The sequence below is a fragment of the Girardinichthys multiradiatus genome, chromosome 6, assembly GCF_021462225.1.
Source record: "Girardinichthys multiradiatus isolate DD_20200921_A chromosome 6, DD_fGirMul_XY1, whole genome shotgun sequence".
NCBI classification, from domain to species: domain Eukaryota; kingdom Metazoa; phylum Chordata; class Actinopteri; order Cyprinodontiformes; family Goodeidae; genus Girardinichthys; species Girardinichthys multiradiatus.
The window spans coordinates 4060219-4083602 of record NC_061799.1 but is presented as its reverse complement, the minus strand read 5'-3'; the positions used below and the strand labels follow the sequence as shown (position 1 = coordinate 4083602).

At 41.8% G+C, this 23384-nt stretch overlaps 1 protein-coding gene across 5 annotated transcripts; it reads left to right on the top strand.

Annotated features, from left to right (window-relative positions):
- The first annotated feature begins 968 nt into the window (after positions 1-968).
- Positions 969-22788, top strand: rab36 (RAB36, member RAS oncogene family). Of its 5 annotated transcripts, XR_007038549.1 has the most exons (12): positions 969-1073; positions 1628-1711; positions 2828-2919; positions 3004-3078; positions 10007-10108; positions 10190-10254; positions 10362-10413; positions 21138-21234; positions 21319-21409; positions 21522-21635; positions 21724-21846; positions 22678-22788. XR_007038549.1 is itself a non-coding variant. In XM_047367051.1 (11 exons), exons 2-11 carry the CDS (start codon positions 1634-1636, stop codon positions 21783-21785), a joined length of 813 nt encoding a protein of 270 aa, XP_047223007.1. In that variant the 5' UTR covers positions 969-1073; positions 1628-1633; the 3' UTR covers positions 21786-22361. The 5 variants fall into 5 exon arrangements, 3 of the variants coding, with proteins under 3 accessions (XP_047223007.1, XP_047223006.1, XP_047223008.1); XR_007038550.1 differs by lacking the exon at positions 22678-22788 and having other exon boundaries at positions 21550-21635; positions 21724-21779; XM_047367051.1 differs by lacking the exon at positions 22678-22788 and having other exon boundaries at positions 21153-21234; positions 21724-22361.
- The last annotated feature ends 596 nt before the right edge of the window (positions 22789-23384 follow it).

The following is a 23384-nucleotide window of genomic DNA, read 5'->3' as shown; positions in this document are numbered from 1 at the left end:
ACCACAGGGTGAATTTTATTTTACACAAAAAATGACAGCAAAAAAGGAATACGTGTTTACTGATATGATAAGATCACATCATAAAAAAATATGTCATCTATACAATAAAATTCCATCATAGAAAAACAAGGGTAAGGCTTTACAGGACACAAAAGCGGAAAAGCTTTAAGTTTTTAAAGGCTCCTGGTTACGAGGTTCACTTGCCAAAAAAACGTAACCTTCTGACTGTGACACATTCAGCACCAACCGAAAATGCATTAGATGTTAAATAAGTTTGATAAATAGTTTTTTACGCATATTTACTGTCTCTCCTGTCTCTTCTTCTTCTTATTATTATTATTATTATTATTATTATCTAGGATGGGTAGGTGTTTTTTTTTTTGTTTGGTTTATTTATTTTTGGGAATTTTCCGTTTTGCTTCTTACTAGATCCATCTTTAGAGCTGATGTTACAGCAAAGTTTTAGAATCTGACCATATGGTGGCGCACTAAGTCCTTGTTTTAAATGTCAGCAGTAAAACTATTTGTAAATACTGTCAACTTATACTTGTTTTATAACATTAAAAACACCTAGAACCATGAAATAGACCTATGAAAAGGCTATCTGCATGTTTCTTGCTACAGAAAGGGAATGCTACTTCTGTTTAACTCCTTCACAAGTAATCATCATTAGGCTTTTGGGTTTTACTTTGGAAGTTTAAGTTGTTCATTGTTGTAGAAACGATGGAGACTGCCCTAAGTGTTTAAGTAGAAGCACTTAGGACAGGATGGAGACTGTGTTTGAACCTTTAAATGAAAAACATCGGACGTTTGACCAGTAGTTCGTCACCCGTTTTATATCAAGCAAGACTTATTTTTCAAATGGTGTAACTAAGAAACTAAAGATCTAATGAACCACGTTGCTATTAAACTATTTGTTAAAATCTACCCACAAACAAGCGCAATCACATGACAAAGCACCGATGTACGGTTGTCAAGGAAACGAGTTCCCCATTCCTGCATCGTGAGGGGTTGCTGCGCACAGCCCTCCTAGAAGACCCAAATAAATAAACATTGTGCTTGAATCATTTGGGGTGAGTTTGACTTATTTATTTAATCAATAAAATACCGATTATCAGGTCAACAGGTCATTGAGTTGAGTGAATATTGTCTACGGAATCTTCGTGTGTGTTGTTAGCTGCGTGTCGCCTCCACTACGAGCAAAATGAAACTACATATCCGATTATTACCCTTCACAATAAAGACACGACCATAACCAGAAAGGTAGCATATCTTTTTGGAGGCTTAGGCATGTAAAATAATCCAAAGTAAAAGTGAAAAAAATGTGACAGTAGGTAAAATGAACGATATTAAATATGTTTGATTCGTAGTTTTGTAATTTTACCATTATTTGAAGGGGAATTGCTTTATTTCCGGCGTTGTATTCAGTAGTTTTATGAAACTGCACCCTTGCTAGCTACTCAGTTTATTCGATGTCCAAACATGTCTACAAAACTCATCCCACACATCATTATGTGCCTATCTACCGAGGCCAAATGCTTGATGAAACGAAATTTGGGATTTTCATCCTATATACATTGTAGTAAATATACATTGTAGTATTTAAATAGTATTGCTTCCTACAAAGGTTATCATGCAGGATCACAGGAATAGGATGAAGGCTTTTCCACCACCAGTCAGCAAAGACAGGATCATCTGGGAATTCCCCCAAGTATATCCTTCATTTTTTATTACTATTATTATTTTGTCTTATTTTTCACAGCAATGACAATAATTTATTTCAAACAGATGCAGGCCCATTCTAATTCTTGCACTATAATCACAGTGGTTGAACCACAGACAGTGGATGTAACATTTATAGGACACAAGTGACTATTTTCCTCAGTTAAATTTGTGTCTAACCACAACAATCAGGATATTGGATTATCGGAGTTATCATTTGCATCTAAATTGACTAACAACATGTGAACAAGACAGATCATGGACCTTTTCTTTGGAGCTTTCGGCTAAAATTAATTATTAATTCTTGCTATATGTACTGTCATAGCTGTGGAATTTCAGACTTTATAGAACAGGTACTCAGTGACTTTATGCAGAATATTGTACAACCCCAATTCTAATAAGGTTGAGACATTGTGTAAAATGTAAATAAACACAGAATACAATGATTTGCAAATTCTTTTTTTTTGTGTGTGAAAATATTCAGTCCTTTTAAATTTGATGCTTGTAGCACATTCCTAAAGAGCTGAGACAGGGGCATGTTTACCATTGTGTTACACCAGCTTTCCTTTTAACAACACTCCATTAGCCTTTGGGATCTGAGGACACTAATTGTTGAATCTTTGTAGGTGGAATTCATTCCCATTCTGGCTTTTGAACTTTGCACTAATAACAGTCCAGGTAGTCCTTTTCTCTCTTTGGCCCGGAGGACACGACATACAAGATTTGCTAAAACAATTTGAATGTGGACTCGTGTGACCACAGCACACTTTTCCACTTTGCGTCAGTCCAGTTCAGACCCCATGTTCCAAACAGGTGTTTTTGAACCATTCCTCAACTTTGCCAGTCTTTTGTTGCCCCTGTCCCAGCATTTTTGGAATGTGTTGCAAGCATCATCAAAATGAGTGAATATTTGAAGAGAAAATCAAGTTTATCAGTTAACATTAAACATCTTGTCTTTGTAGTGGATTCAATTGGATATAGGCTGAACAGGATTTGCAAATCATTGTATTCTCTTTTTATTTGCATTTTACACAACGTTCCAGCCTCATTGGAATTGGGGTTGTAAATGTCAGTTTTAGTACAGTATTTGTGCTGTTGTTTTCAGTGCTACACTTCTAAAGCCTCCCTGCAGTTGAAGACGGACTGGGACATTCAGGCTAAAGCAGCCTTTAAAGACCAAGTTTCCAGGCTTCAGCCGTGAGTCTCTGGCTGTTATTCTTTTGTCACATTTAAATCATCAGCCATAGCAGCAACTTAAAAACCTATGTTGTCTTTTGAAAGATGGGATCGCCAGAAAGTGTCTAAAGTGGTGATGGTTGGAGACCTCAATGTGGGAAAAACCTGCCTCATTAATAGGTAATTCAGTGATAAGTTAGTATTATGGCCTTGTTTGGGCAAAATATTAATATTAGCACATGTATATGATCTTTACTGACATCCCATTCTTAATTCTTATGGTTTAAAATGTTGGCACACCCTTTGCAGCTATAACAACTTCAGATCTTCTTGGAAGGCTTTCCATAAGGTTTAGAAGTGAGTTTATGGTAATATCTGAACATATTAACAAAACTGTAATTGTGAAGTCAGACACTGATGTTTTTGAAACTGACGTTTTTTCACTCTACAGTGGCTTGTAAAAGTATTCATATCCCTTGAACATTTCCACATATTGTCAATTACAACCACAAACATAAATATATTTTATTGGAAATTTATGTGAAAGACCAACAAAAAGTTGTATACTATTGTGAAGTGGAAAGAAAATTACACAATTTCTTTTATTTTGTTTTACAAATAAAACACTGAAAGGGCATTGTGCAAAAGTATTTACCCCCCTGAGTCAATACTTTGTAGAAACACCTGTCGGAGTTGTCCTTCTAAACTCCTGCGTGTTCGTTTATTTGGTCAATTCTGCTCGAGAAAAAACTAAACTTAAATGTCTAAGAAAGCAAAACACGGACTAGAGGTTGAAGCTGATTCACCCGGCCGGGGAAGAGAGGTGCTGTCTCTGTGTAGTCAGGAACACTTCTGCTCTTCTCTCCCCTGCACCGTTCTTTTATTGAACATACACAGACCAGGGAATATACATTTTACATTTGTTGTGCAGCGCCTTATCAGTTTCTCACACATTATTTTGCTGCAGACAGTTTCTCACACATTCTTTTGCTGAAGGTCAGTTCTGAGGCAACTTCTATTGATGAAACTGACACATGCACTCACACCCTTTAGTGCCTGTTTTTTACAAGTTCACAAATAATACATATTGTTCTGCACAGTTAACTTTCTAAGTGCTACAGGTTCAGACTAATTCCACACTGTTATGAACATAAGAACACATTACACTTTGTTATATATAACACACATTTGCTGCAATTACAGTTGCAAGTCTTTAAGGGTATGTCTCTACCAGCTTTGCACATCTGTTGACATTTTTGCCCATTCTTCTGTGCAAAATAGCTCAAGTTCATTCAGATTAGATGGAGAGCATTTATGAACAGCAGTTTTCAGATCATCAGGTTTTCTTCCAAGATTGCCCTGTTTTTGGCTCCATCCATCTTCCCAACAACTCTGACCACCTTCCCTGTCCCTGCTGAAGAGAAGCACCCCCAGAGCATGATGCTGCCACCACCATATTTGACAGTGGGGATGGTGTGTTCAGAGTGATGTGCAGTGTTAGTTCTCTGCCACACATAGCGTTTGGCATTTTGGACAAAAAGTTAAATTTTGGTCTCATCAGACCAAGCCCCTTCTTCCACATTTGCTGTGTCCCAACATGGCTTCTGGCAAACTGCAAACGGGACTTCTTATGATTTTCTTTTAACAATGACTTTCTTCTTGCCACTCTTCCATAAATATCACATTTGTGCACTGCACGACTAATAGTTGTCATGTGCACAGATTCCCCCACCTGAGCTGTGGATCTCTGCAGTTCATCCAGAGTCACCATGGGCCTCTTGGCTGCATCTCTGATCAGTGCTCTCCTTGTTCGCCCTGTAAGTTTAGGTGGACAGTCTTGTCTTGGTAGGTTTACAGTTGTGCCATACTCTTTCCCTTTCCAGATGATGGATTGAACAGAGCTCCGTGAGATGTTCAAAGCTTGGGAAATCTTTTTATAGCCTAAGCCTGCTTTAAACTTCTTCACAACTTTATCCCTGTCCTGTCTGGTGTGTTCCTTGGACTTCATGATGCTGTTTGCTCCCCAATTTTCTCTTAAACCAACCTCTTAGGCCGTCACAGAGCAGCTGTATTTGTACTGAGATTAGATTACACACAGGTGGACTCTATTTAGTCATTAGCAATCATCAGGCAACTTCTGAAGGCAATTGGTTGCACTCAGAGTAAAGGGGCCTCAATACTTTTGCACAACGCACTTTTCAGTTTTTTATGTGTAAATGTTTTTTTTTAATCATGTTTAAAAAATTTTAACTTCACACCACTTTGTATTGGTCTTTCACAGGCGACTGTGGCTCAGTGAGACAAATGGGCAAGGCAAGGCACTTAACCTCAAATTGCCTACTGATCTGCATATCAGTGTGCGTGTTAGTGAGTGGGTCTGGTTGAATGTGGCTCTAGTGTACAGGTCCTTCTCAAAATATTAGCATATTGTGATAAAGTTCATTATTTTCCATAATGTCATGATGAAAATTTAACATTCATATATTTTAGATTCATTGCACACTAACTGAAATATTTCAGGTCTTTTATTGTCTTAATACGGATGATTTTGGCATACAGCTCATGAAAACCCAAAATTCCTATCTCACAAAATTAGCATATCATTAAAAGGGTCTCTAAACGAGCTATGAACCTAATCATCTGAATCAACAAGTTAACTCTAAACACCTGCAAAAGATTCCTGAGGCCTTTAAAACTCCCAGCCTGGTTCATCACTCAAAACCCCAATCATGGGTAAGACTGCCGACCTGACTGCTGTCCAGAAGGCCACTATTGACACCCTCAAGCAAGAGGGTAAGACACAGAAAGAAATTTCTGAACGAATAGGCTGTTCCCAGAGTGCTGTATCAAGGCACCTCAGTGGGAAGTCTGTGGGAAGGAAAAAGTGTGGCAGAAAACGCTGCACAACGAGAAGAGGTGACCGGACCCTGAGGAATATTGTGGAGAAGGGCCGATTCCAGACCTTGGGGGACCTGCGGAAGCAGTGGACTGAGTCTGGAGTAGAAACATCCAGAGCCACCGTGCACAGGCGTGTGCAGGAAATGGGCTACAGGTGCCGCATTCCCCAGGTCAAGCCACTTTTGAACCAGAAACAGCGGCAGAAGCGCCTGACCTGGGCTACAGAGAAGCAGCACTGGACTGTTGCTCAGTGGTCCAAAGTACTTTTTTTGGATGAAAGCAAATTCTGCATGTCATTCGGAAATCAAGGTGCCAGAGTCTAGAGGAAGACTGGGGAGAAGGAAATGCCAAAATGCCAGAAGTCCAGTGTCAAGTACCCACAGTCAGTGATGGTCTGGAGTGCCGTGTCAACTGCTGGTGTTGGTCCACTCTGTTTTATCAAGGGCAGGGTCAATGCAGCTAGCTATAAGGAGATTTTGGAGCACTTTATGCTTCCATCTGCTGAAAAGCTTTATGGAGATGAAGATTTCATTTTTCAGCACGACCTGGCACCTGCTCACAGTGCCAAAACCACTGGTAAATGGTTTACTGACCATGGTATCACTGTGCTCAATTGGCCTGCCAACTCTCCTAACCTGAACCCCATGGAGAATCTGTGGGATATTGTGAAGAGAACGTTGAGACACTCAAGACCCAACACTCTGGATGAGCTAAAGGCCGCTATCAAGGCATCCTGGGCCTCCATAAGACCTCAGCAGTGCCACAGGCTGATTGCCTCCATGCCACGCCGCATTGAAGCAGTCATTTCTGCCAAAGGATTCCCGACCAAGTATTGAGTGCATAACTGTACATGATTATTTGAAGGTAGACGTTTTTTGTATTAAAAACACTTTCTTTTATTGGTCGGATGAAATATGCTAATTTTGTGAGATAGGAATTTTGGGGTTTCATGAGCTGTATGCCAAAATCATCCGTATTAAGACAATAAAATACCTGAAATATTTCAGTTAGTGTGCAATGAATCTAAAATATATGAATGTTAAATTTTCATCATGACATTATGGAAAATAATGAACTTTATCACAATATGCTAATATTTTGAGAAGGACCTGTAAAGCGCTTTGAGTGGTCAGCATGGCTGGAAAGGCGCTATATAAGTTCAGTCCATTTACATAAAACTCCAATAAAATATATTTGTGGTTGTAATGTGACAATATGTGGAAAAGTTCAAGGGGTATGAATACTTTTATAAGCCACTGTAATTCATTACAAAGGTGTTCTATAAGGTTGAGGTCAAGATTCTGTGCAGCTCTGTCAAGTTATTGCAAACTAAACCACTCCACCATCTTTTTATGCACCTTGCATTGTGCATTGATGCACTGTCATGTTGGAGCAGGAGGGGCCATCTCCAAACTGTTCCAACAAAGCTGAATCATAATGTCTTGGTATGCAGAAGCATTAAGAGTTTTTTCACTACACTAAGTGATCCACTTTGGACCACAAATCCAGACTTATCCATTGGATTGCAGAGCAGAGAGGCATGATTTATAACTCCAGAGAACATGTCTTCACTGCTCCAGAGTCTAGTGGCAACTTTCTTTACACCACTGCATCCAACGTTTTGCATTGCACTTGGTGATGTATTTCTTGACTGCAGCTGCTCAGCAATGGAAATCATTCCATGACGCTCTCTGTGGATTGTTTTGAGCTAATCTGAAGGCCACATTAAGTATGACATCTGTATCTTGGTGTAAAGTTAGTAACATCTGCACACTATGGACTTCAGTATCCACTGACCCCCACGTTCAGATATTACCTGGCCTTCTATAAGGGCTGTCACAATTGTAAAATTTTAAACTTGATACCGTTACTGAGAAAAATACTCAGTATCATTTTCAGTACTGTGGAGATCTTTTATAAACTCACGGCTCTCACGGAAAAAAGAGAGAATTCTATGAAGGTTGCTTCTATAAATGAAGGTTGGTGTACTGATGTCAGTGTTTGGACAGGCATGTAGCCTTCCCCTGGATTCTATATTTATAAATTAAACTCTTTGTTTTCCTGAGGGAGTTTTTTTCTTTAATCTGACTCTCAAACTGTTCTATACTCTCAACACTTTTATTCTAAATAAGGCAGAGGAATTGTTACAGAGATCAGCGCTGATGGCTCCCGTCCTTAACCCGTTTGGTGATTGAAGTGACGAAACAGCCCTGAAAGAAGGTCACACATGGTTTTTATGTCTGGTAGTCCCTGCAGGGGATGTGCACTCCCTCAGTGTTTATCAGTATTATGTGTCACCATTCAGGTGTCTATCTGATAGAGTGTGTAATAGCAGGCGTCGAACCCTGAATTGCTCCTGCTGCAGTATGTACCACAATAAACCCAATGCACTAAACTTCATGTCAAACTGTAGGTCACTGAGGATTATTATCCTGTTCTAAGAAAAGTACAAACATTGGCATTCATACTTTATCATTCTGGTCTGTGTGTGAAAGCTCATCTTTAAGTTATAGTAAGCAAGGTTATTCCTAACAATGTTATACCAACCTACTGGCAGATATAAAAAAACTTGCAAACCTGTGGTAAGGACTGTATGTAAGTGGGCAGAGGAGTCAAAGCGGGAGAACCAACTCACTGACACTGTGAAATTATAAATCAGTTTTTAAGGACATGTGTGTGCAGACTAAAACGTTTTGCACATACAACGATAAACCATGGTTACCAACCATGGCGGGGGCGACCAAGCCCTGTACAAGCAGGCCAGGAACCAACTGCCTAAGGAGATCAGAACAGCTAGGAGAAGCTACAGTCTCTCAGCAAATGGTTTTGTGTTAGTTTGAAGAGGCCTGCAGGCCTGCAAAATTAACTACAGGAGCCCATCCCCCTACACTGTGATAACCCCCACCTGACTTACGACCTCAACAGCTCCTTTTGCAGGTTTGAAAAACAGCTATTCACACTTCCCAACCATTTATTCACATAACAGGATTGCCCTCAGCAGCCAGCATCAACTCTCTATTTGTAACCCCCTCCCCTCTGACAGCAATAATAATCTGTGAGGAGGATGTGTGTCAGCTTTTTCAGCATCTGAAGGACAGGAAAGTTCCAGGACTTAACAATGTGTGACCCTGCTGCCTGAGAGTGTTTATTGACCAAGAGTCCACCATCTTCATTCAGATCTTTAACAAGTCTCTGGAGCTGTGGGAGGTTTCTTCCTTTTTCAGATGTCCTGCCGTTTGTCACTGGATTAAAGGATTTACAAGCCTGTTGCCCTGACATCTTTGGTCACGAAACAATAACATGGATATTTCCTAACCCGTCTTTCTTTTTTAAATAAGTATAGTCAATTCTGTTTCTGATTTTGAGTATGACAATATTTTAAATACCTAATTTAGTGCAAACCAATAATTAGCAGTTTTACCAGCAACAATTTAGTTCATGTACAGTAAATCAATATGAGATTACAGTTGATAGATGGAAGAATGTGCCTTTGATTCAGTTGAGAAGGAATTGCCAAAGCAGTTTCCTAACAGTATAAATGAGGATCTGGTCCATGTAAATGCCTTTAGCAGCAGTCCTGTAACCAGTTTGTGGTTATTTGGACCATATTTTCTCTGGTGGTCATCCATCATAGTTAACAGGGTAAATTTAAGGGGTTTTGTCCAGTGTCTTGTCAACTTTTTTCACTTTCATTCTGGGTGTCAAAGTAAGTAAGTGTCAAAAGTAAATGTTTTAACACAACTTCTTTATGAAATAATGACTTAACTTCTTAATGAAATACCTTCATTCATCCATAATGACATGTGCAGCATGTATAACATGTTCTTTACCACTATCTGCTTTATTATTCACCAGCTAATTCCTTTACCACTGAACTAAACAGAGGAGTAATGGGGAGTTTTTGGAGCTATGCTGGTCATTTCCCTCCATCTCTTGGTTGGACAAAATTGTGTGCCAACTTGGGGAGATGAAAATAACTCAGTTTATATTCATTTTGATGCAAATTGATATCCTAAAATATCTTTTGTTTAGTGTTGATTATATTGGAATTTCAGTTATTTTGACCACTTTTGAGCTAGAAAACCTTGCTATATATTCTGACATATCTGATGTCTTTGAAAATCAGAACGCTAGTGGATAAAGGAAGTGTTTTGCCATAAAGTACATATAAGCAAACAAAAATAAAAAAAAAAGGTGTTTTTTTTTTCAGATTTTGCAAAGATGTGTTTGAAAGAGACTACAAAGCCACAATAGGAGTCGATTTTGAGATTGAGAAGTTTGATATATCTGGAGTACCTTTCTCCCTTCAGATGTGAGTATGTATTATTAAAACAATATCCATCCCCTTGCATATTTTCCCCTCAGTGTTGATCTGTAATGACCTTTTTTCTAGCTGGGATACAGCTGGGCAGGAAAAATTCAAATGCATTGCATCTGCATACTATAGAGGCGCTCAGGGTAAGATTTTCTTGTCATACCTATTTTTCACTTACCATCTAATGCTGAATGTGACGCTGGAGGTTTTGCCTCATATAATCTAACTGGATCTCATTGATTTTGTCCAGTTATTATCACAGTGTTTGACATAGCAGACATTCAATCCCTGTATCATACATGGTAAGTAATTGTTTTCCACCGTACAAAACTTGTCATAGAAACTGATAATCAGAAGTAGGCACATATTGAAAATGTGAATACAGAGCGTAGTAGACTGATATTCAGTTTAACTGGAGCAGGAACAGAACCTCTGACTCACTGTTAATTTCAGTTACCTCTTTGGTTGTGGAATGATCTTTTCCTTTGCATTATCTCTGTATTTGAATGCACCATACAGTGTCTACAGTGGTGCCAACTTATAAAGTGGAAAGAAAAGCTGGATGAATAAAAAAAAAAAAAAAAAACACACAGAAGAGTATGGCATGCATTCAGATTTAGACCCATTTGCTTTGATAGCCTTAAATAAAATCCAGGGAAACCAACTGCCTTTAGATCTATTATTAGGAGATAGTCAACTTGTGTGTAATTTACCTCAGTATAAATCCAGCTGTTCTGTGAAGGCCTCAGAGGTTTGTTAGAGAACATTGGAGACCAAACAACATCATGAAGACCAAGTAGTTTAGCAGACAGGTCAGGGAGAAAGTTGGGGAGAAGGGTGAAGCAGGGTTACATTATAAAACAATATCCCAAGCTCTGAACATCTCACAGAGCTTTGTGTAGTCTAGCATGGCACAACTGCAAAACTTCCTAGACACTGCTGGCCACCTAAACGGAGAGACTGAGCATGGAGAGCATTAATCAAAGAAGCAGAAAAAAGGCCTAAAGTAGCTCTAGAGGACCTGCAGAGATTTACAGCTGAGATGAGAGAATATGTTGAGTAGACAACTGTTGGTCATGCACTCCATAAATGTGGGCTTAATAGAAAAGTCACATGACAATTATTAAAAGAAAGCCATAAGAAGTCTCATTTGCAGTTTGCCACAAACCATGTAGAGAACAAAGCCAGCAGGTAGGAGGAGGTGCTCTGGTTAGATGAGAACAGAATTCATCTTTTTGAGCTGCATCCAAAATTCTATGTGACGGACGGAAAACGTACACTGCATGAGACCCTCTGGTGAGTCCCCACTGTGCATTATGTTAGTGGCAGCATCATGCTGTGGAGAAGCATTTCTTAAAGACTGGGAAGCTCCAAACAGTCTGATGAAGAGGATGCTCTGGGTTGTCCGTAATGTTCTTCATTTTATAATTATCTCTAAATATTCTAGAGGAGTCTCCAGAACAGAGCCAGCCTTGGTTATTAACTTGTTGAGCTTTTTTAAGTCCATGGCTCTGATGCTACTACCCCAGCAGATGATGACAGAAGAACTCACACTCTACACAACAGACGTATAGAAGATATGCAGCACCTTGCTGCAAACACTCAAGGACCTAAGCTTCCTCAAGAAGTAGAAGCTGCTCTGTCCCTTCTTCACTGTTGTGTCTCCACTCCAGTCGGTTGTCCAGGTGAATAGAATTTTATCATGTTTTCCCTGAAATCTATCATCTCCTTTGTTTTGTTGACATTCAAAATTTGAATATTGTTTCCACAACATGCCACAAAGTGGTCCACCACCTCTCTGTACTCAGCTTCTTGACCATCTCTGACTGCAGAATCATCCCAGTATTTTTGCAGATGACAGGAGTCTGTCTTCTACTTGAAGTCTGAGATGTAAAGAGTGAAAACGAATGGTAAGAGTACAGTCCCCTGTGGTGCTCCTGTGCTGCTGACTACCTGGTTAGACACACAAACCTTCAGTCTGGTTGTGGTCTGTTTGTCAGGTAGTCTTTGATCCAGGAGATTATTGAGGCCTCCACCTGAGTCTTCTGGAGTTTCCGACAAATAAAATAAGGCTGAATTGTGTTAAATACACTGAAGAAATCAAAGAACATGATCCTCACAATTCTACCTCCCTTGTTCAGACGACAGTGGGTTTGTTAAAGTCAACTCCAACTTCATGGCATGGCAATAAGAAAACTGCAGGGAGTCCTAAAATGTGCTTGTTTGCTTACTCAGGCGGGCCAACAGGAGTCTCTTGGGGACCTTCATGAAGTGAGATGTCAGAGCAACAGATACATAGTCATTGAAGAATCATGGGTGAGTTTTCTTTGATTCTGGATCAAAGCTGGATGTCTTCCACAGTACCGGAACATTTTCCTGGGTCAGGCTAAAGTTGAAGAGGTGCTGCTGGGGCAGACACCATCTGGATCTGCAGCCGTGTTCTGGTTCAGTCTCCAGCTGCTTCTTCACGTGACTTCTAGAGACACACAGGTGGAAGGGGGAGGCAAAGGGAGCATCAGCAGCAGTAGAAGCAGAAGGGTCCATGGCCGAGGTGAAATAAATCATTTGAGGTGTGACAGGAAAGCTTTGGGTCAAAGGAGGGTGGGTTTAGCTGGGGACAAATGAGGAGGATGTTGAACTTTTTGCTGAACTGAACCTACTAAAGAATGGGTTCAGTTCATTATCTCTGTCCAGACTTTTGTTTGTTCCTCCTTCTGCTTGAAGCCTGTGATCTTCATCCCTGACCAAACATCTCTGATATTGCTCTGCTGAAGCTTGCTCTCCAGCTTCTCCATGTGTACACCTCTTGCATATCTTGACTTTGAGTTGCTTCGGTATACTCTTCAATAATTTCCTCTCTCCCTTCTTGAAGAGTTTTTATTCTTTCTTAGCAGGTCCTTCAGGTCACTGGGTCACAGAGTGTCAGTATTTCATAGAACCACCTTTAGCACCAATTACAGCTGCAAATCACTTTGGTTAAGTCTCTTTGAGCTTGCCGCATCTTGCCACTGGGATTTTTGCCTTCATGTTGGATGGTTTTTGCTTGCGAACAGCAATCTTTAAGTCTAACCACGGATTCTCAATTGGATTGAGGTCTGCATATTGACTAGGCCATTCAAACACATTTATATGTTCCTCTTAAACCACTTGAGTGTTACTTTAGTATGCTTCAAATCACTGTCCTGCTGGAAGGTGAACCTCTGCTCCAGTCTCAAATAACAGACAGACTGACACAGATTTTGCTCAAAGATATCCCCGTATTTAGCACCATCCATCTTTCCCTTGACTTGGACCAGTTTAACAGTCCCTGTTGCTGAAAAACTTACCCACAGCATGATGCTGCCACCACCATGTTTCAGTGGGGGATGGTGTTCTTGGGGTAATGGGGTTTGCGCCAGACATAGCGTTTTCCTTTGTAGCTGAAAAGTTTAATTTCAGTCTCATCTGACCAGAGCACCTACATACATTTGGGTAGTCACCCACAAGACTTTTAGCAAACTCAAATGTGCCTTCTTATTTATAACACAAAGTAATGTCTTTTTTCTGGCGGATTATTGTGGTTCTTTGGACAAAAACTCCAGTCTCTGCTGTGGAACTCTGCAACTCATTTAGGGTTACCTATGGTCTCTGTGCTGCCTCTCTGATTAATGCCCTCCTTTCCCAGTCTGTGAGTTTTTGTGGGCGGTCCTCTCTTGGGAGGTTTGTTGTGCTTTCCACTTGAAGAAGGATTTGATGGTACTCTAGAGGAACATCAAAGATTTGGATATTCTTTTATAACCCCATCCTGGCTTGTACTTCTCAAAAACTTTGTTCCTGAATTGTTTGGAGAGCTGCTCAGTCTTTATGGTGTGATGTCTCTTGCTTAGTGGTGTTGGGTGTTGCAGCCTCTTGGGCCTTTCAGAAAAGGTGTGTTTATACTAACAGATCATGTGACACTTAGATTGCACACAGGTGGGCTTGGTGTATTTGAATACAAAACAATAATAGCAACAACAACAGTAATAGTAGCAATAGTAATAAAAGCAATGTTAATAATAATAAGTAATGGTAATTATTTCTTCAGATATACAGTGCAAATGTAGTGCAGGTAGTATTTAGTCCAATTCTGTGATAGTGGCGGTAACAGTGATGAATTAATTATAAAATCTGATTGCAGTTGGGAGGAAAGATTTTCCGTAACATTTCCAGAGCAGTGAGGTTGAATGAGTCTATTGCTGAACCTGCTCCTTAATTTGTCCTGTGTTTTGTAGAGGGGGTGAGAGGGACTATCCCTGATTGCCAGCGGTTTTGCCAGCATCCTGTCTTCTACCACCTCCTCATAAGGTGATCAGCTTACAACCCACAACAGACTCTACTTTCTTGAGTTTATTTCATCTGTTGGCATCTTTGCCTTGATGCCTGTACCCCAGGCCACTGCAGCAAAGAAGATGGTACTCATCATAACAGACTGATTGAAAAACTTGTTTGTTTATTGTTGCAAACTGGATCATTCCAGTTTGTTTGTCCAGTGTGACACCCAGGAATTTGTATGAACCCACTAGATCCATATTCTTCCCACCACTACTGACAGGAGACTTGTAGCTCCTGAAGTCCACCACCATCTCTTTCGTTTTTTCCACATTCAGTTGCAGGCTGTTCTCTCCACACCACTTTACAAATTTGTCAACTGGTCCCTGTACTTAGCCTCCTTCCCACCCTCAGCACACCCCATAATCGCCGTGTCATCAGAGAATGAGGGGTTTTCACATGATGTCGCAGTCACGTGACCACACTTTGCAATCGCCATCTTGGGTGGCAGCTGCAGCCTTTATTCACTGTTTTAGCATGATCAGTGAAGCAAAAAGTCAGACCAATCATTTAACTATGGGGAAAACTTGCTTAATTGCGGGTTGTGGTGCGCGTGGTTGTCAAGACCAACGTTCATTCTATTGTCTGCGAGCCATGATAGAAAATCAGTGTGAGAAAACAAAAACACTGACTACACAATATCGACTACTGTGGCTAAATCGGATATCTAGAGCGGATTTGGCCAGCTTGAGCCTCACTCATGCCCGAGTGTGCAGTGCACATTTTGTGGCAGGTAAATAAATAATGTTCGTCTACATTTATTGTAATAATATTCTGGAAAGTAGTCTGCCAAGACCGTGAGTTGATCAGTTGTTCCTGAGCTGGGAGGTAGCACTCAGCACTGACACCCAGCACTCAGCACTGGGCCCTGCTTCAGTAAGCTGCGCTCTCACGCCTTGACCATCTAGATGTAGGCTGCAATTTACTTTTACTGTTATACTGTAAATGTATTATCTAGTAATATAACTATGTAATTATCCTATAAAGGGCAATATTGAACTTACCATGGATTTCAGCCTATGTTGTGGCTATGAAAAATAGTTGCATACTTGTCTAAAAATTATGTGCAGCCAATCGTCTGGATTTGCGCTAAACAAACCAATACACAGTACATATGGATCTACCTTGTTGATGACCGCAATTTTCTTGAGGTACATGGCCTGATCAGGAGTCTGTAACGACTCTAGATACTTATCCATGGTTGAAAAAGTATACAGTGTTGCAATGTTGTTCAATGTTCAGTGATCTCAATGAAAACCCCCCATTTCTGCAGATGACATGACTCAGTGCAGTACTTAAAGTCAGCCATGTATGTGGTGATAAGGAAGGGGGACAGCACAGTTCCCTGGGGAGCCACGATGTTACTTATCAGGCAGAGGGTGGGGAGTGGAGTTGGGATTGGGCAGGATGAAGTAGGTGTTATGGTTTGCGAGATATAGGACCCCAGAATGCAGACGAGCAGGCAGCGTGATGGTAAGTGCAAGAGGTTTAATAACAGAAACTCACTCACAGCAGGAGGCAGGAACAAAACAACAAACGGGCAGGCAAGACAGGCATGGCATGATCAAGAAACAAGACATGATCTGAGAAATGTTTCCACGACGACTAACTGAACAGGTGTGTATATATGGAGTGAAAAGCAGGTGGAGCAAGGAGACAGATTAACTTGGAGCAGGTGAACCGAATAAACTAATTGACAGACAGAACCAAACATGGCTGTTGCAAAAACAGAGACTCTAATATACAAACAAAACCAAACTGGACAAAACATGAACAAGACTAAAACATGACCAGAAAAATAAACAGAAGCACAATTCAAAACTTGAGCAGTGAAAAACATAAGGAAAACACCCGAAACCAAAAACCAAACAACCCAAAATCATAACAGACCCCCCCCCCCCCCCCCCTTTAAGGGCGGATACCAGACGCTCACAAGAGTCCAAACAAAAAACAACCTGACCAGGACGGGCGGTGGGGGCCTCGGTAGGAGGGTCAGAAACAAAAACAGGGTTCCGGTGGGGGCCTCGGTAGGAGGGCCAGAAACAAAAACAGAGTTCCGGCGGGCGACCAGGAGGTCGTCCCCAGCAGGCACTGAGCTCCGGCAGGCGACCAGGAGGTCGTCCCCAGCAGGCACAGAGCTCCGGCGGGCGACCAGGAGGTCGTCCCCAGCAGGCACAGAGCTCCGGCGGGCGACCAGGAGGTTGTCCCCAGCAGGCACTGAGCTCCGGCAGGCGACCAGGAGGTCGTCCCCAGCAGGCACAGAGCTCCGGCGGGCGACCAGGAGGTTGTCCCCAGCAGGCACAGAGCTCCGGCGGGCGACCAGGAGGTCGTCCCCAGCAGGCACAGAGCTCCGGCGGGCGACCAGGAGGTTGTCCCCAGCAGGCACAGAGCTCCGGCGGGCGACCAGGAGGTCGTCCCCAGCAGGCACTGAGCTCCGGCGGGCGACCAGGAGGTCGTCCCCAGCAGGCACAGAGCTCCGGCGGGCGACCAGGAGGTCGTCCCCAGCAGGCACAGAGCTCCGGCGGGCGACCAGGAGGTCGTCCCCAGCAGGCACAGAGCTCCGGCGGGCGACCGGGAGGTCGTCCCCAGCAGGAACAGAGCTCTGGCGGGCGACCGGACCTGCACCACAGAGTTCTGGGCGGTCGGCGGCAAAGCCGTGGAGACCTGCAACAAAGACGTGGAGGCCGACAGAACCGTAGAGACTGTGGCAGCCTGCGACGGGAACCTGCAGGTAGGTCAGGAGGCCGACCGAGCAGAGTAGAGGACCCCCCAGAAACTATGGAACTCGGGAGGCGTCAGCCAGACCCTCAGTGGCGTGAGCAGAGGCGTCAGCCGGACCCTCAGTGGCATGAGCAGAGGCGTCAGCCGGACCCCCGATGACTTGAGCCAGGGCGTCCTTCTTACAACGTCCTGCAGCGAGCCTGGCAGACAGTGCTGTGGCAGACGAAGATGCAGGCTTACTTGCTGCAGCGAGCCTGGGAAGGAGTGCTGTGGCAGGCGAAGATGCGGGCTTACTTGCCGCAGCGCTCACGTAGGCTGACAGGGAAACCACCCCTTCGCCAGCCGACCGGCTGGGAACCCCTACACGTCGGCGTTTCTTGCGGCGGGAGGAGGACGTGGGCCTCACTGTCGGACCAGAGTGCGCAGCCAGGGGAGCAGGCGGAGAACGGCGACGAAGGGGACCTGTCCCCGGACATGGAATCGCCAACCTGGATCCATCATAAGCCGACTGCGGCACTGACAGCCCTGCAGAACAGCGCAACGACTTCTCCGCCTCCCGAGACAGGAAAGTAAAGAGGTCCATGGAGCTAGTCTGATGGTCATCCGCGAGGTCCATTGTTGGCGGAAACATTCTGTTAAGGTTTGCGAGATATAGGACCCCAGAATGCAGACGAGCAGGCAGCGTGATGGTAAGTGCAAGAGGTTTAATAACTGTTGAAGCCGTCTCTGCTTCTCCGGGTCCGTTGATTTGGGTACAGGTTTCAAAGAGTGAAATAAACACAAGTACAATCTACTTATGTTCGCCTCTGCAGAGTGAGAGATGGAGAGCCAAGCAGCTGCAAACCCAACTCTGATCAACTCTTGCTTCCAGCTCGTTTTATTCAGTCTCAAGGGTGTGTTCAACATATACATATATCATGTCACACATGTATAACATAACATAACAGTCCAAATAAGGAATACTTCTGATTGTAACATGCAAGTCATCCTCCCCTGTCTCTGGCCTTCCCTGTCCTCTTCTAATTTATGACCTTGCATTCTCTATGCTTCTCACTCCCTAGGCCCCTTCTATGCTTCACACATTGCAGTTACACACATAGATAGTTTATATTACACACATAGATAGTTTATATTCTACAATTCCCCCTTTTGAACTCTTATTAAAGAGGTCACAATCTAAAATGTCCTTCTAAAGATAAGTAGAAATAATGCAAAAATATTACTGTACCACCTGTAAAAGAAAAAATCATTAAACAACATGCATGCATCATATTATGCGTCCATGAATTCACACTCTGAGTCCTCATCTTGGTTATAGTCAATTTGCAACAGTGGCATTGTTATCTTTGGATCCTTCTGCTCAATTGCAGAGGTGATGAGGCGCACCATCAGAGAACGAATGCATGGGACACAACAACATCCACAGGTTACCATTATAGCTACAAATACTGCAATAGAAATCATCAAAGACATTATCAAACCCTTCCAGTGTCCAAATATCCCTGACATCCACTCCTCCAGGGGATTATCAATTCCAGAATGATCATGCATGGTGGCGGAGAGGGTTTTAAGTCCCTCTAAGGCCCTTGACACTGAACCGTCCGGTGCAGTGTTATTGGGAATAAAAGTACAACACATATCTCCAAACATGACACACACGCCACCCTTTTCAGCTAATAACATATCCAATGCCATCCTATTTTGAACTGCCATGAGAGAAGTTGGGGCCAATTGTTCAGATAAACCTTCTACAGCATCTCGAGTTAGATTGGCCAGACGCAAAACATTATAATGAATATAATTAATGCGGTCTACGTTTTTATTGGGAGTTACTGGGAACAAGGCAGCTATAATAAGGATGTTTTCAAATCCAGCTGATATTTGATCTGCAAGTTTATACTCATTCGGGACTCCTCACGGAACTCCAATTGCATCTATATAGGTGGGGGAACCCTGACTCAGGTCAAAAGTGGTTGAAGTGCTTCTTTTCATAATATGTCTTCTCCTCCTGCGAGTGAGTGCCAGCGCCTTATCTTGTTGATATGTCACAGAGGTAATATTAGGACCAATTAAAATCAACGGGGCCTGCAATCTAACCATTGCACATATTCCTATGGTGTTATCTGGTATATTAGAGAGAAGTCTATATCCTCCACAGTAATAATATAATCCTATCACGTTCCCAGACGTGGTGGTATTACACCAGTCTGAGGGAATTTGTCCTACATTCACCTTTGGGATGTTTGAGGTGAACTCAAAACAAAAATATGTCCCATTCAGCCTCTGAGGAGTGAATGGTCCTGTCTTAGTATTGTTTGGAATGGGTGGAAAGATGCTAGCTAGCGTGGTACAGTTGGCTGGGGTGGCTTCTTTAGTTAGTTGTAACATGCAACTGTACCCCCAAGCATCTTCCGGATATAAAGGGGCTGGGTCAGTGGTTAAGTGTGGCCTTGCAGATGCACATGCAATGCAGTCAGACCTACTTTGTTCCTTTGCGGTTTGTGTCATCCATTGCAGCCAAAGATTATCATCTGCGTAACCTGTGGCCATCTGGATTATTTCTAGAGGCTGCAGGGTGGAGTAATCTATTTTCATCACCCCTTCTAGTTGGTCTTCTGGTTTTGGAACTGTAGGAGTGCAGGTGGCCTGCACCTGGGGAGTTGGTTTATTTAAATTGACTTTGATTAGTACCTGGGGGTCGGTCCCTGTTACCTCTACCCCTAGAGTGAAATACATCACCTCATCCCACTTGTGAGAGGTGCAATGCAAACCTTCTTGTAACGATTTTATGGACAAAAATAGTGTATTGACACCCCCAAGTGTGCTATGCGTCAACGCCCGTACCAGGCTGATTTGTTTGGCTTTGTCTCTATTCCGTAAATTTATATATGTCAGTGTGGATGTCCACATACCCGTATACCCCACTGCGTGACCCCAATTTCCGCAAAGCTCGTTTTCCCCATATAAACTCATGGTCCTGCCTGCAGCGCATTGGGTGGACACGTCGACATTGGCACACAAATACACATTATACCCCAACCAGGCATTCCCACACTTTATAACATCACACAGGTCAAACCGAAAAGTGGTAGTTGCTCCTAACGTGTAATTTAATTCTAATCAGGAGGTAGGAGGTAGTGTGGTATTGTTACACAAAGAAGCAACAGGAGAGGAAGCAGAAGGGGTCCGGGTTGTAGTTGAACCTGTTGAAAAACATGATCAACTTGTTGGCACATCGTTCATTCCCCTCAGCTGCAACCCCACCTCTCATCTGAAAACCGTGAATTCTCTCATCCCCCTCCATACGTCCCTGGTGTTGTTATTCTCCTGTTTGTTATCCAATTTTCTCCTGTAGTTGTCCTTGCTTTCCCTGATGCTGCATTTGAGCTCACTCTCTCCACTTTTGATTTTACCTCTGTCTCCTAATCTGATGGCCTTCGTTTTCTCATTGAGAAGAACCTTCAGGTCTCTGGTTACTCACAGGTTATTGTTAGGGTAGCAGCAGACCTCTTCAGTGGGGACAGTGTTGTCAATGCTGAACCCAATGTGCTCAGGAAACCAGAAATTATGTGACAATTGAAATTAATTGGGTGCACCAGAAACTTTTAGGGCTTCATAGCAAAGGGGTTGGATACACATGCCAATTTTATTTTATTTTATAAATTATGTTTTATGTATATGTTTTTCTTTTCACTTTACCAACTTAGACTACTTTGTGCAGATCCATTGAATTGCATAAGATTAAAACTATTTACAGACTGGAATAGTACAAAATAGGTAAAAAACCTAAGGGGTGAATACTTTTGCAAGGCACTGTAGATTACTGTAGATTTGCTGGTTTGCTGATACATCTTGTCAGCTCAACCATCTAGCACCAGTCTCTAATAAAATTGGATTCAAAACTTTGAATAAAGTTTATTCTAAATGCATGTGCTGAACATAAATGTATATACTACAGTTTCTGTTTTTATAGCCAGTGGTTGGAGGAAGTCATGAGAGAAAATGATCCTGACTCCTGTTTGATCTTCTTGGTTGGCACCAAGACTGACCTTCTGGTGAGTGTCTTCTAAATTTGATGTATATTTTGCTGATGCAAAGTATATACTATTATTCTGTTTCCCTACTAACTGAATCTAAAGGCCTCAGATGAAAGACAGAAAACTGAAAGAGATGCCGTCCGTATAGCAGCAGAAATGCGTGCAGAGTTCTGGGCAGTTTCATCCAAAACAGGTAAAACCGAGACCTCATAGTGTCAGTGAGGAATGTTGCAGTTTAGACAGCTTAAATGCATCACATCTAAGACAAAACAATGTTAGAAATAACAATTTGTCGTAATTTGCAGGGGAGAACGTGTGTGCATTTTTCTTTAGGGTAGCAGCTTTGGCCTTTGAAAACTCTATAACGAAGGATATGGAGAAAGGCGTTCCTGCTAGTATTGGCCATGGTGACACCATCAGTAAGTACAAAAAACTAATTGTCTAATGATGTAAGATGCTGACAATAAAAGTTTTTATGTATAGACATAAGGATGTATGTCTTGTCAGAATCAGATCATATCATCCTTGCGGAGGGCACAAATCATGAGGTGAAGAGAAGCTGCTGCTGATAAAAAGAATCAGCCTATTGAGGAGAGCTGCTCCACACAGATACAGCTGCAACTGCCCATGGTCTGGTTTTTTCTTCCTGTCATTAAAACCACCATGTATTTGATGTGTGTAAATATTTCAATCAAATCTTAATGGATTGACACTGCCAGTACTGTCAGGATTATGTTTTTCACGCTGCATGTTATGGTTTCAAATCAGCAGGATATATTACAGTCAGTTTAAATTATGTCCTGCTCATGTATTGTTACAAAACATTAGGCACATAAAATACAGATCTAACTGCATTTATTATTTTAGAAGTAAACTATAGGAACCATTTGTATAAAGGACGTGTTTTCTTTGCTTAAATTCTTCCTGTAAACTGATGCATTAGAACTTCTTTCTGACTCCATAGTGTTTTTTTCTTTTATCAGTGTCTAGTGAAATATGTCTCATTAATTTTGTAATACGCACAGAGGAAATGTGTATTCAAAAAAAGCAAATGTATGTGTTTACTCAAAAGTAATGACCGTGTGAATGGTTCTAAATATTTCTGAACTATAATGTATAAATAAAAAATATACATGTCAAATTTAGCTGTTTAGCAGTTGTTTTTTATGAAGGCAGTTCCGTATATTGAGACCGGTATTTTACTGTTGTCCTATTGCTGTTGGTTTTTTTCTTCATTTCAGTTATTATCAACATTTATATCAAAGAGTGATTACAGATGGTTATAACTGTAGGCAGGCAAGAAGGCCTTAAGTGATCTGTGTTACAAAAAAGATCGGATGAATGTCCATTATTTTAATTTTGTAAATGATCCGTTTCCCTTTTTATTTTATGACTTAACCAGATTGCATAATGGGCTCTTAAATGTGTCTTTTTTGTTAGCCTGTTCTCTTCTACCCCCAGTTGCCAGGAGATGAGATTGCCTTTTCTACAAGAGATGTGTAAAAGATCTGCAACATCTTGCTGGAAACACTAAAGGCCTACGATTCCTCAATAAATACAGTCTACTCTGTCCCTTCTTGTGGAGAGCTTCACTGTTACTTTTTCATTCCAGCATTGTGTTACTAGGTGAACACAAAGACTCACCTACCACCGTCACCTTCAATGGTGGAAATAGAGTTTAACATATTGCTGCTACTCCTAAAATTCCCAATGATCTGGTGTGTCATGTTCACATAAAAGATGATTGGTATATTTGTTGTTTATCAAAGAAAATAGATAGTTCAGTATAGACACCACCTCTATTACAGCCTGCTTGACCCGTTGCCTAAAGAGAGATATCTAGCATAGGAATAGTATTATTGCCAGCCATTTGTAGATAAATTATATGTTACTTTAAATCAGGAGTCTTTTTTTCAAGTAGTCCAAAACTAGGCTGCATTAGCTGCACATTTGCCCCAATTATTCATAATCTTGCTGCATTAATTCAAACACTCGTGCCAGTAACACCTTCTTTTTGCCAACTAGTACCTGTTTTGTCTAATTAGTTGGAGCAGAAGTCCTCCGAAAGCCACATTAGCAAAACATCTTTAGTAGTATCAACTAGTTGAGAACTTGAACAATGATCAGTGTGTTGTTCTAGTTTTAAAATGATACTAAGTAGCTAGTAC